The following is a 13,258-nucleotide window of genomic DNA, read 5'->3' as shown; positions in this document are numbered from 1 at the left end:
ACGCCAGCGGTGCCTGGGCAGGGGGGTTCTCCTCTGTGTCACCGGCCTGGTCTTGCCCGATGCCGGCCATCACGAAGATCGCAAGGACTGGCCCCAGCTTGGGGACTCCCCCCTGGCCCCAGCCTGTTGGGGCAGCTTAATCCAGCTCCCACCCGTGGTCCAGCTTGGAAAGCATAAGCCAGGGCTGCAGCATCCGACCCACATCCCCTCAACCCCAGCAGCAGCTTTTAAGCCCAGCTTTGCATCGAGCTCAGCGCTGCAACCCATGGGCTGCCCCCCAGCTCCCTCCCAGGGCCCAGGCAGCCCCATTTGCAGGATCAGGCCCTGATCTGCCCAAAACCTTGTGCACACTGTGCCGGTCTGGCCGGGGGCAGAAGCAGCGTCGGTGCCAGTGATGGGGGCTGGTGTCCCCCCCCCGGGGGCCCTGCTGCCTGCCCCACTGCCAGCGCTCCCGCATGCCTCACCAGCAGCCCTGTGCTCCCTGGCCAGCTCACCGGCAATCAACTAACCCCCCCCCCCCCATTAAGAGACGTAATAATAGATATTTACAGAGTGCCTCTCCTCCCCCGGGGTCCCACGGCACCCCGTGGCACCCCACACCCCTTCCCCGGGTACCCGCGGGCAGAGAGCCGAACTGCCTCTAAACCATGCCGGGGATTTAAGCCGGCTGCTGGCAGTGAGCGGAGCCGAGACCCCATTTTCATGGCAAAGCCAGACACCGTGCAGCCCAGATCCTGCGCGGGGTTTTCCACGCCTGCAAACAACGGTGGGTCAGAAGCAGAAATCCAGGGAAGCGACGCAGGGGATGTCAGCAGAGACCCGCCAGCCCCAGGTTCCCATGGGACCTGCCAGAGCCCCCTTCCCGGCACGCTGGCTGCAGGCAGCCCACCCCAGCCGTGCCCACGGGGCTGCCCCCGAGCCCGGTGGTGCCGAGCGTGCCGCGGCCGCGGCCACGGGCAGAGGGTGGGGGGCTGCTCAACCCTCCCAACATGAAGCGGGGCCGAGCACCAGAGTATTTTTCCATCCTGCATCCTGGAAGTTCCCGATGTAAGAGGCAAATCCTGCACCCACACGAGGCCTCGCTGCTAACCTGCCCGAACCCAGCACCCACCCTGTGCCAGCACCCAGCGCCACGGGAGAACAGCCTCTCCCCGCTACGCATCTCAGCTTTTCCTCCCTACAAGCCAACATCTGCAGTCACACGTTTTTCAAACAAAACATGCCCGACATCTGGCCGTCCCCGGGTAAAACCTTACCTGCCAACGCAGATACCAGCCAGGCCTGCCGGGAGGCAGCAGGCAGGGAAAAACCCCTTTGCACAGCCAAATTCATCTCCGCATGCCTCCCCGACCACAGCAAAAGCAACGCTCAAAACTTCTCCCTGCGTGGAAACGCACTGCGCGGGGACCTGCCTTATCCACCTCTGGAGACCCAGGCAGCTCGGCCCCACGGGGCTCCTCACCCGAGGACCGCAGGCGCCGGGGCTGTCAGCATCCTCCCCGGCTGCTGCTCTGCGTTTGCAGTGGGATTTTGGGACGGTTCCCCCATATCTCCGTGCCCCGTACCATAGCAGAGCTCACCCCACCGCAGCGCCGAGCAGACGGATGTTTGCAGAGTGTCTTCAAGTCACTCGACAAAGGAGCGGAAAATTAATATTCCTTTTAATTAAAGGCAGAAAAATCTCTTTGTTCCTGAACAGACAGAAAACAACAGAGGGAAGAGCTCAAAAGCTCTTTCTAAGCGAGAGACGGGACCATCGCTTAGATTCAAAGACACTGTCAACGTGCACGTGACCTCAAATTAAAAAAACAAAATGAAACCCAGCAGCGGCAGCAGTTCCTCTCCAAAAGCGAAGGAAAGTTGCAAAGTTTTTCTTGGCTAATAGGGAAAAAAAAAAAAAAATCCAACAAAAGGTGTGTTTAACCAGAGAAACGCTCTGCAGTATCCGAAGGCACCATCCAGCGGCGAGGGCTGTGTGGGGGAGTGATGGGGAGAGCTGGCCGTGCCCCGGCCCAGCGTCACAGAGGAGCCACGGAGGAGCCACGGAGGAGCGCGGTGCCAGCCCTGCTCCATCGCTACGCCGAGAGCATCCCCTTAGCAAAACCAGGCCGCTGCCGCCGCCAGAGAAGGAGCCGGACGGTGATTAATGGCTGCGAGGATCAGAAGCTGGGCAGCGCTGAGGCAAAGAGCTGGAGGCTCCCCAAGCCAGCCTTCCTTCCCAAATCTGCATCCAGCAAAACTGTCCCATGGCACCCACGAGGACACGGCACGTGTCCGCAACACAGACCCGTGTCCCCAACACGGACCCGTGTCCTCGTGCGTAAACACAGAATTATGCTGCTGTAGCTGTAAACTTCCCAAACCAGCTCTGGGATTCCTCCCACAAACTCTCCCCGAGTGGATCAGCTCCTCCTCACCACGAAACGCGGCTCCGTGGTGACCGGAGCGGGATGCGGAGCCGGTTGGCGTTCCGAGGAGGAGGGATGCGGGGGATGAAAACCACTTCTCCCACCGGGCAGAAAGTCGGGAGCCACGACCGGGGAGGGATTACTCCGGGGAGGGTGGGAGGTAGAGGGCACAAACTCGGGTGGGTTCCCGGGGATGCCGGGTCGCCCCACGCCACCCCGGCTCTCGGAAAGCAGCCGCCGGGTACGGAGAGGGGAGCGCGGGCAAAGCCCCGGCCCCGCCGCCGTGGCGGGGGAGAGGGGTCGGCATCCCGCCGCCCCGGCGTGAGCGGGGCCCACGGTCGCGACAGACGGCTCCTGCCCGGCCTCCCCGCTGGAGGAACCGCTCCGAGCGCTGCCCGCTGCACGGACGGCGGCTCCGGGGACCGCTCGCCCCGGTTCGCCCTGCTCCGTTCCGCCACCGCGGCGCGTCCCGGGGGCGGCCGGGCACGGAGCCGGAGAGACGGCGGCGGCGGGGACCGCGCTGGCTCAGGGAACAGGGAGCATCCCCCTCCCCTGCGCACCGGCAGCTTCCCCGACACCGGGAGCATCCCCCGGGCACCGGGAGCCTGCCCGTCTCCTGCGCACCGGGAGCCTCCTCCGAGCACCGGCAGCGTCCCGGACTCCTGCGCACCGGGAGCATCCCCCGGGCACCGGGAGCCTCCGACTCCCCTGCGCACCGGGAGCATCCCCCGGGCACCGGGAGCATCCCCAGCCCCTCTTCCCCGGGAGCATCCCCGAGCACCGGGAGCCTCCCCGTCCCCGTTCCCGGGCGCGGACGGCACTTACCGTCCTGAGGTGTGGCGGAGGCGTGAGGTAAGTCCCAAGGCAGGGGCCGGTAGGAGCGGGCAGAGCCGGCAGCGGCCCCCGGCGGCGGCGGCCCCGGCCCCGTTAAGGCCGGCGCGGGCGGAGCGCGGCCCCGCGGCGGCGGTCGCCCCCGGCACCTGCCCGCCGCCGCTCGCCGCGCCCGGGACCACCGAGGGCCGCCAGCCCGGGGGTCGGGGCGCTTCCCCCCCCCCCCGAAGGGGGGGCACCGGAGAAGCGAGAGAAGGCGGGAACGGGTTAAAAAAAAAAAAACCACAAAAAAAACGGTAAATCCGCGGGGCCGGTTCACCTCCTACGCGCTGACCGGCGGCGCATCCTCCGGCACCGCGTCGCGGCCATGGGGCGCCCGCGGCCGCGCTCCGTGCCGGGCCGGGCCGCCCGCAGCGCCCGACGCCGCCGCCGCCGCCGCCGCCGCCGCCGCTGCCGCCCGCCCGCCCCGGAGTGAGCGCCGCCCGCCCGCGCCCCTGCCTTAGACGGCGTCTCCACCGGGCCCGGCAGGGGGCGCCCCGCCGCCGCCGCCGCCGCCGCCACCGGAGCGGGGCCCCCGGGGTGCGCGGCTGGGGCGGGGAGTGGGGGGAATGGGATGTACGGGGATACGGGGGCTGCGCGGCACCGGGGGGATGCATGGGGACACGGGGGGCTGCGCGGCACCGGGGGGCTGCGCGGGGATACGGGGGCTGCACGGCACCGGGGGGATGCACGGGAATACGGGGGCTGCACGGCACCGGGGGGATGCACGGGGATACGGGGGGCTGCGCGGGGATACGGGGGCTGCACGGCACCGGGGGGGCTGCACGGGCATACGGGATGCTCATAGGGATTGGGGACCGACCGCATGGGGACTGGAGGCGGCCCGTGCAGGGGTTGGACGGGGTTTGGGGAGGGGGGGGGGCTGCAGGGGGCTGGGGTTTTGCAAAAGGTTGAGGGTTCGCAAGGGGTTGGGGGTGATGAAGACTGAGGGTTGTAAAGCTGGGGGGGGGGGCTGCATGTCGTTTAGGGGGCTGCAAGGGGCCGGGAGTTGTTTGCGTGGGGTGGGGGGACTGCGAGGGGATGGGGCCAGGGCCTGTCTGGGGTCCTGGGAACAGCCAAGGGGCTGGGGCTTGCAGGGTGGGGGTGTGTGCAAGGGGCTAGGGGGCTGGGGGGGCTGGAGTTGTGGTTGCTCTGCTTCCCCCTCCGGAAGCCCGAGGGCCAGTGTTGCAATAGGAGCAGTCACACACGCAGCCGCAACATCAGTGCACAGCAAGCCCTGTGGGCACAGCCTCCATATCTCCATCTGCACCCCATGGTCCACATGCTGGTCCCAGCCCGGCCTCGGGGTGCCCCTCACCCGGCTTGGCCTCGGCAGGGCTCCCTAAGGTGGCTGCGTGGCACCGGCACCACAGGAATGCCAGCGGGACCCTTCCTTTACAGCGGTGCACGGCAGCGGTGCACACGTTTGCGGCGCTGCCTGCCCACGCCGGGTCCCCAGCGTGCCCTTCCCGCATGCCCTGTGCCTGCTGGGGGGGAACATCAAAAATTCCACACACCCCCAAGTCCTACTACGATGTTGTTGCTTGCTTGTGCGCCGGGTAATGCAAGCCCTGCTAATTTCCCTGCAAGCCGAAGCCCTGCCTCTTTGCGTAATTACTCTGCTTGGCAGCTGCCTTCTTTCTGCGAGTTGCTGTGCGGAGCCTTTGCCGCCCGTACGGTTGTTGTGTTGCTCATCCTCACCCGCTTCCCAGGGCTCAGGCGCTGGGAACCACGGCAGCTCTGCCAGGCGGTGAGTAACCGCTGCCGGAGTGTTGGGTGGCACCACCGCTGCAGAACCATGTACGGCCAGTGCATGGCCCTGGCATGACCGACGCATCGCCACTGCGTGATAACTGCATTGGCACCGCATGGCCATTGCACGGCCACGACATACCTGCCACATGGCCACTGCGTGACCTTTGCATGGCCAGTAAGTGACCATTGCATGGCCACTGCGTGACCACTGCACAGCCACTAAATGACCACTGCATGGTCGCTGTACAGCCAAGCTGCCCCCCATGTCACCCCACCGACAGGGTTGTAGTGGGATGATGCTGCAGCACCCCGACCCAGCCCCCTCCATCCCGACCTCCAGCTCTGGTTTTGCCCTCCCTTGTTCCCCCCAAGAGCTGATGCATCCTTCCCTGCCATTCCCACGGTGGCTCGGCCCGACAGCGGGGTGGCTCAGAGCGTTTCCCTGCTTTGGTGGGATGAGCAGGTCTGTGCTCACCCCAGAAGTTTTTGTACCTACACCGGTTGGCACGGCGTGCGCACGCTGTGCAGCATCACACACCCTGCTACTGAGCACCCTGCCTGCCCTGCCTGCCTGCCTGCCCGCCCTGCCTGCATTTCCCAGCCTGAAGCACTGGGGTTGTCCCCGTTCCTGCCCCTCTCTGCGCTGCCCTCATTCCCCAAGGGGCCTTTCTCGAGGAGCCTCTTGCGGGTGAGTGTCACGGCCCCACTGGCACAGCCCCACCGGCAAGGGCCCATGAGCAGAGGAGGAAAATCCGCCCCCGCGCACAGCTGCATGCCCGTCCCGCCGCCCCCCCGGCTTTGCATAGGCACCACCGGCTGGCACATGCAAATGCCAGCTGTGCATGTGCATTTGGACACGTGGTGCACGGCACAGTCCCCACCGGCGCACACGTCGAGGCATCACAGAACATCAGCCACCACCGAGGCGGTCCGAGAGCGCTCCCAAGGCAGAACCCTGGTTTTCTGGGGAGCAAGCACAGGGCTCCTTTGGGCTCTGGCCGCACACTGGGAGAGCCCGGACCTGACCACGGGGGTGACCATGCTTTTGGCCGGATGGGCTGTCCCACACATCCACCCCAACGCAGCGCAAGCCATTGAATACATCGCAAACCCCATGGACCTGCCGACACCCTGCCTGTGGGCACCACGCGGGGACCTGCCGGGAAAAGCCGCAACCTCTCCTGCTCTCCGGCTCCTGCTTAATTTCGGGTGCAGATGAAGGATGCCATCAAATACCTGGCATCAGCCAAGGGGGTCGAGCTGCGGCTGAGCCGGGTGGCTGTGAGCCCACGGGGTCGTTGCAGCGAAGGCGGACGGAGCCAGGCACAGCCGCCCTGCCGGGGCCACCGCGCAGGCAAGAGCTGCCCGTCCACCGGCGGGATGGGCAGGCAGCGGCACTGCCGCCTGCACGGGACAGCGTGGGCAGGAGGGAGCCACGCCGCGCCCTCCCCGGCAGCGTTTGGGTGGCAGGGTCTGCTTCGTTTCTATTCCGCGTGCGCAGCCTGTAATTTTGGTCTATTGAAGTCATAATTCACTACTGTGAAAATAAACATTTGTGTTAGCTCTCTTTATTCGGCAGGCCTCGTCTGAATGTTAATAATTCCCTGCTGGCATGCTCGCACGTGGCCTCGGCCGCTGGGACAAAGCCCAGGCACCCATGGCCGTGGCCGTGGCCACCTCCTTGCACGCTTTGTGTAGGATCTCAGCATCCTTCACACGCTGTCCTGGGGATCCCTGGATCCCGGCAGAGAGGAGATGGGGAGAGAAGTGCCACTTAGAACTAAGCTGGCGATGACGAGGGACCTGCCGCAAGATAGGGGTAATGTAAAGGTAATATTTAGAGTAAAGCAGATCGAGTCCAGCACCTGCTCTGGACCCTTCCGGGCCCGGGCCCGTCCCTGCTTTTATTTGCTTGTGCTCTTTTCTGGGTGCTCCCACCTGCAGCCGGGATGCCCCAGCACCCACCCTGTGCCATAGCCGAGCTGGGGCAGGCAGGAGGACGCCTGGGCCACCTCTGGCTGTCCCCATCCCCGTCCCCATCCCTGTCCCCGCTCAGCCACCAGCCCGGGCAGGGCTGGCCCCAGGGCTCCCCGGGTTTCTCCCTGCTGGGTGGTGGTGGGGGGGACTGGTGCTTCCCCTCCCCATTTGCATCTTCCCAGCCTTTATCTTTCTCCCAGTCCCCGTATTGCTGCAATTACAGACACTTTAAAACACAATGATCTGGCTGTTAGCGTGATGGATGACAGAACCTTTCTGTCTGGTTTAAATCATTGCCGAGAGTGAGCAAACTTCCCCCGGTTAACCCTTTCGTGGTCCCCCCCCCCCACTAAGCCCACTCCCTGCCCAGCCCGGGCTGGTGGCTGCTGGCTGGTGCTGCCACGTGGCCCCACGGCCACGCATCCGCTGTCACGCGTGGGTCCCATGGATGGGGATGGAGAGGGGGGATCTGGCATCCCTGTGGTGGGGAAATATCCCCCATCCCTCAGCTCCCTGGAGACACAGGACACATGCGGCGCAGTGGGGCAGATGATGGGACCAGCCCCACTTCGTCAGAGCCGACAGCCCCGCTTCGCTGCGGTGGGAAAGCAACGGCCGGGCCGGGAGATAAGCGCCTGCCAGGGCCCGATAGCCTGCCTGGATCCGTCCCAGCCCAGGGCCTGGCAATCCGTCCCCCAGCAAATCTGGAGCCGGGGCAGGATGGGGCCCCGCCGGGTTCCCACCCAGCAGAGAGGGTGGAAACTCCTGTAATGACTCGGTGTCGGTCACGCCGGCGCGTGATTGATGGCGCAGCGTGCAACAGCCCGGCGCGGGGATTAACTGCACATGTTATGGCAATTCACGCTCCCTTTGTTTTCAAGAGCCGGCATCTCCTGCCGCCGAACATCCTATCCTGCGCCCGCCGCTGCCTGTCCTCCCCACTCCCACCAGCGCAGCCCCCACGGGTGTCTTGGTCCCACGGGAGGATGTCGGTACTGTCACCCATCATTCCCGCTCACGGGATCCATGTCCCATGTCCTCCATCCCTGCTGGGTGTGCGCGGGGAGAGACTGCAAGCGGGGAGGCTCAGGGAGCCGCTAAGGACCTGCCCCAGGCAAAGGGGCTCCCCGAGGCACCGGGGCCTGGCACGGCGCGCTCCGGCAGATAACATGCTCACTGAGGTCAGATGAGAGCAACCGGCACCAACCCTCGCGGGAAATGGTCACCACCACGCGCCATCCGGGCCCCATATCTGCCCGCGCACATGACCCCCCGCCCGCTATCGGGGCCGCGCACGCGGGCTGGGGGCAACGCGGTGGGTGCCGCCGGCTCACGCTGCCGCCGGCGCGGCCCCAACCCTGTGCCCGACTCGTGCCTTTGCAGCCACCACGGTGTTGGGGTCCCTTTTCACACCCTGTGGGCGCCCAACCATCATCCTGACCCACGGCTTCTCCCCCTGTAGCTCTCGCTCAGCCCCTCACACTGCATCCCGCCAGCACCGTGTCGTCCCCCTTCTCCCCAGCTCTCCCTGAGCTCTCTCAACCCGGGCTCTTGCTCAGCCCTGTCTCTTCCCAGTGCGCCTGTAAGAGCTGATTGCTATTCAGGCTGCGTCCCCCCCACCCTTCGCAAGCCTTTTTAAAAAAGCCCACGGTGTTGGTTTATCACACCTTCCCCCTCACCGTGCTGGTGAGTCATCCCCTCGCCGGCACGCCACGCAGCCAGGAGCCGCGCAGACCTGCCCCGCTGCGGCCAGCACCCGTGGGCACCCGTGGGCACCCGCAGTCCCTCTGCCGCGCCGTGCCGGGGGTCCCGCCACAGCCTGGCTCGCGCGGGAAGCTTGTCTGGAGGCGAAGGCAGCGAGCCGTGCCGGTGCTCAGCCCCTGGCGTGCCACAGGTTTCCTGTGTCACCCCAAGCGAGTCTGTCTGTCCGTCTGGGTTTCTTGATCTCTATCTGCTCCCTCTTGGGGAGCGGAGCATCCCTGGGTGCCACTCTGCGGTCCTCCCTAGATGAGGCTGTGCCTCCCTGGCACAGCGCCGAGCAGAACTTGGGGACAGCGTGGGGCCGGGTTCTCACGAGCAGCCGCAGCGATGCAAAGCTCCGCGCCGCTGGTGGCGTCCCCATTTTGCTGGGGACCCGTTTGCTTAGAGCATCCCAGCGGGGATGCCGTGCTTGGCGAAGGGAGCTGCCGGGCTGGGAAGGGTCAGTGTGACCGCGAATGGTCCCATCGCCCTGGCTGCGTGCATGGACGTGGTGGCTTGAATCTCAGTGCCAAAATCCAGCCCAGAGGAGCTGCAGGAGCCGGGCTGTAGCCCCCGGTGTTCTTCCCTTGGCATTTCGTTGCAGCAGGGACCCGGGCTGGCGTTGCCTTTCCCTGCGCTTTAATTCATCAGGGAATGCGCAGGGGAGATAAGGGGCTGGTGGGGAGCCAGCAACCGGGGAAGACGGCTCGCCCGCCCGCCGGCTATCGCCCGCCGCAGCTGCATCCGCCGTGGTGACATCTGCTCGGCAGGAAGCGTCGCTCACCGGCCTTTCTGAAGAAAGGGGGTTCGTTTGCGCCCAGCTTCCCTCTGCGCCCGCTCGTGGGGGTCCCTGGACTTGGGGCCACCCACCCCGCAGCTCCCCCGGCCCCTCACTTCCTTGGCCGAGGGCTGGAAGGAGCAGCTCCCCAGGCCGTCGCTGCCGGGAAGCAGACACGGAGGTTTTGCGGCTTTCACACAACTTCCATAAAGAAAAGAAAAAAAATGCATCTTCCATTAAAAGGGAAAAAAAAAAAAATCCTGTTTTCCTGGCTGACAGATTCGTTCCTGCTTTGTGGCATTCAAAGGGAAACCGGCCCCTACTGCTTATCATCCCCGCTCACCCTGCACCGCAGGCTCTGAAAAATCACCGGATTGGCTTAAACACCGGGAGACTTTGGGATATGGCACCATTCTTCTGGGGGCTTTAAGGTTTTGGGGCTGCTGGAGCCCAAGTTTCCAGGCTTTCTTTGCCACAGAGAGTCTGGAAACTGTTTTAATTGGCTAGTGGAGATGGCCACGTGCTGCCCTGCCTCCAGGAGCTGGTGCTTTGGGGTGCACGAAGACACTGCTGGCCACCCCCGTGGGAGCAGCGCCTGGCAGCGGCAGCGGCGGCAAGTCCTGCCAGCCTCGTCCTTGGCCAGCGGGAATTCTCTGGGAGACGCTGACCAAAATCCCCTGAGCTGCCCCAGCAAGCACAGCACGCTGGGAGAGCCACGCACCCTGCCGCAGTGCAGAGGGTCCCTCTGGCTCCTCTGGTCCCTCGCCCAGGGAGCTCCCCTCTCCATGGCACTGCTCCCCTTTGCTGGGAACGGCGGTGCTGAGCCTCCACAAGAGCCACGTCCTCAACGCCTGGTCCCTACCACTGCCTAGGGCACGCGAGACCTCCACGCAATGGCATCTCTTGGCCCTGCCGCAGCACCACGGTTGCCCTCCCTGCCCCTCGCCCGGCAGGCAGCCCCGGTGGAGTTAATAGCGGGTTCGCACCCCCGTTGTCCCCTCCAAACCAGGGGTACCTGTCTGCTTGCCAGCCTTCCCCATCCCACAGGCTGCAACTGCCTGCACAGGGTTCTTTAACGACGGGAATTTAATTAGTTTGCATTGCACTTCCAACACCTCGCATCCCTGCAAAAATCAATCGGAGCTAGTGGGAGGTGGCGCAGCGCAGCCTGCCTTCGCTCCGGCACACGGCTCGGCCCGGCAGCAAAGACCTGGGGCTGCTTTCAGAACCCTCCCCGGGGCCAAAATGCCCCGGCACTGGGCTCTGGCCATGTGGAGGTCGGCGCTGGTCTGTGCCGTGCCGTGCCGTGCCGTGCCATGGGGAGCTGCAGCCTCGCAGCAGGGAGGTCTGGGATTCGTTACGAGGTCCAGATGCGCCGCGGCAGCAGGGGATGTTGCGGCTGTCTCTGGCCACCTGCATCGTTTCCAAGTTCCCAGGCTAAAAGCAGGGCTTGTTATCAAGAGCAAAAAATGTGCCACCTCTGTTGTATTTCATTTCCCTTTCTCCACCTCTTCCCTGCCCGCTGCGCATCGGAGATAACAGCTCTCTGCACCGAAGCCGAAGTGCAGGGCAGGCAACGGCCTCGCCAGCCCTATCGCTGCCTCGCCGGCCGCAAGGAAATCAGGAAGTTTGCAGAGATATTCGACCAACAAAATAAACAATTCTCCTGCCAAGCTCCTAACCGGCAGCTTGGCGAGCCCGCAGCAATCTGCACGGCTCCCCTCGCTGCATCATTCTGGTCAACGGTGCCCACCGAGCCGCCGCGGCGGCACCGTGCCCACCCGGTCCCTGGTGCCTTATCGGCGGGTGCCCCTCGCCCGGAATGCGCCGAACGTTGCTGCGGGTGGCAGATCTGGGGGACGGGGACCCCAGTGCATCTCCCACCCGCGGCGAACCGGCACGGCACGATGGGTGCAGCACCCAGGGTTCACCCCAAACCTTGCCCTCGAGCCCATCCTCGCCGCGTCCCTGACCCGCGGGGTGGGTGCCAGGACTGGGCAGCGGGGCAGGGGGCTGCGGCCGAAGCGCGGTGCTGGTGGGGAGAGGGGTGTGCAAGGGGAAGCGAGGCAGAGGGCCAGTATTGTTCATTCAGGGCAAACAAACGCTGGTGACTCAGCCGGCAGCCGCTTTCCTGCCCACGCCGGGCACGGGCCCAGCCGGACCCCCCCAGGCCCTCCCAGAACTGCAGCCCCTTGGCCGAGGCCGGGCTGTGGGGTGCCCCTCGCCCTGTGCGTGGCTGTGCCACTGCCGGGGGGATGCTCCGGCGCAGGGCCACGGGATGCCCCGGCCCCACGGAGGCTCGACGTTGCCACGCTGCAAGGAAACAGCAGCACCTGGAGAGCCCGTGGGGTCGGATCCTGACCCCGGTGGCACAAACCTGCTGCACGCAGGATCCGGCCGCTGCCAGGGAGCAAGCATGGGAACGCGTTCCCGAGCCGCACGCAAGCTGCTGACCTGAGAATGAACGAAAACACCCAGTAAACAGCGGATTGAAACCCTGTAAATAAAACATAATCGTGGCTGATAATTATGGAAAGGTTAATTGCAGAGCAGGCTCCGAGCGGGTCCCCGTGACGGTGAGCCCATGGTACCCCACGGTGCCGGTGCCATGGGCTCGGCCGTGCCCCGGCTCCCCGCTCCTTCTGGCCGGTCCCCACGGGGATGCACCGATGGGCACCGGCTGCGTGCCCCCCTCGGGGAGCACGTGCCCGCCCGGGGCTGCGTTTGACATTGGGGCGAGTCACCTGCACTACGGCACGGCACACGGCGCGGCCGCGGCCACCCGCTGCCTTCCTCCCGCCGCTACCTCGGCCTTACCTTGGCCGGTCCTGCCCGCCGCCCTGGCCCAGGAGGGTTGGCCATCCAGTTTGGGGGTTCCCCCGGGCATCCCGGGGGGGTGGGTGTCAGCACCCCAGTGCCGCGAGCCTCACAGCAACCGGCACAGCCGGCCCGCGCACACGTGTCGGTGCAGGAGCCGTGCCGGGGAGGGAGATGCTGAGCACCGGCGGGGCACGGAGCGTCCTGCCCGCTCGGTGCTTGCCCTGCCGCAAGGGCCGTTCATGTGATGGCCGGGGCCGGGGTGGCAGGAGAGCCGCGTCCCGTGGCGAGGGGGAAGGTGAACAGCTGCCGGGCAGTGATAATGCGGCGGGTGCGGGGAGCCCGGGCAGCTGCGCCCGTGTCCTTCCCCAACAGGAACCATCTGCGACCAAGCCCAGCTCTGCCTTGCCTATCAGCCATTCCGGTCTGACTTTCCAACAACTTCCCCTTCACGCCGGCTTCACTTCCTCACCGCGAGGGGCTGGCGCGGTGCAGCTTGGCACAGGCAGCGCCGTGCAGCACGGCACGGCAGGACCGGCACGGTGCAGCGTGGCATGGCGCGGCCGTCATGGTGCACCTCGGCGTGGGCGGTATGGTGCAGCACGGCACGGCAGGACCGGCGCGGTGCCGCATGGCACAGCTCTCAAGGGTGCAGCTCAGCACAGGCAGCACCCTGCAGCCTGGCATGGCATGGCACAGCACAGCATGGCACGGCATGGCTGTCAAGTTGCAGCATTGCACTGGAAAACCAGTGTGGCACAGCCGGCATGATGCAGCCCAGCGTGGCGTGGCCAGCATGATGCAACACGGCATGGTGCAGGACAGCATGGGAAACACAGTGCAGTATGGCGCAACCGGCTCAGCACGGCCCGTGCAACACGGAGATAGCCGCGGCTCGGCGTGGTGCAGCCGG

General features: G+C 65.7%; 1 protein-coding gene across 1 annotated transcript in view; it reads right to left on the bottom strand.

Moving 5' to 3' along the window:
- The window catches only part of CBFA2T3 (CBFA2/RUNX1 partner transcriptional co-repressor 3), a 31,924-nt gene extending 19,333 nt beyond the window's left edge, over positions 1 to 12,591 (bottom strand). The window contains 1 exon segment of the mRNA XM_041125635.1: positions 12,346 to 12,591. Within this exon segment, the coding sequence (XP_040981569.1) occupies positions 12,346 to 12,415 (70 nt within the window). The 5' untranslated portion in view covers positions 12,416 to 12,591.
- Between the last annotated feature and the right edge of the window lie 667 nt (positions 12,592 to 13,258).

Source organism: Aquila chrysaetos, chromosome 9, assembly GCF_900496995.4.
Source record: "Aquila chrysaetos chrysaetos chromosome 9, bAquChr1.4, whole genome shotgun sequence".
Classification (NCBI taxonomy): Eukaryota; Metazoa; Chordata; class Aves; order Accipitriformes; family Accipitridae; genus Aquila; species Aquila chrysaetos.
Note: the sequence above shows the minus strand (reverse complement) of the source record. Positions and strands in the feature narration are given on the sequence as shown.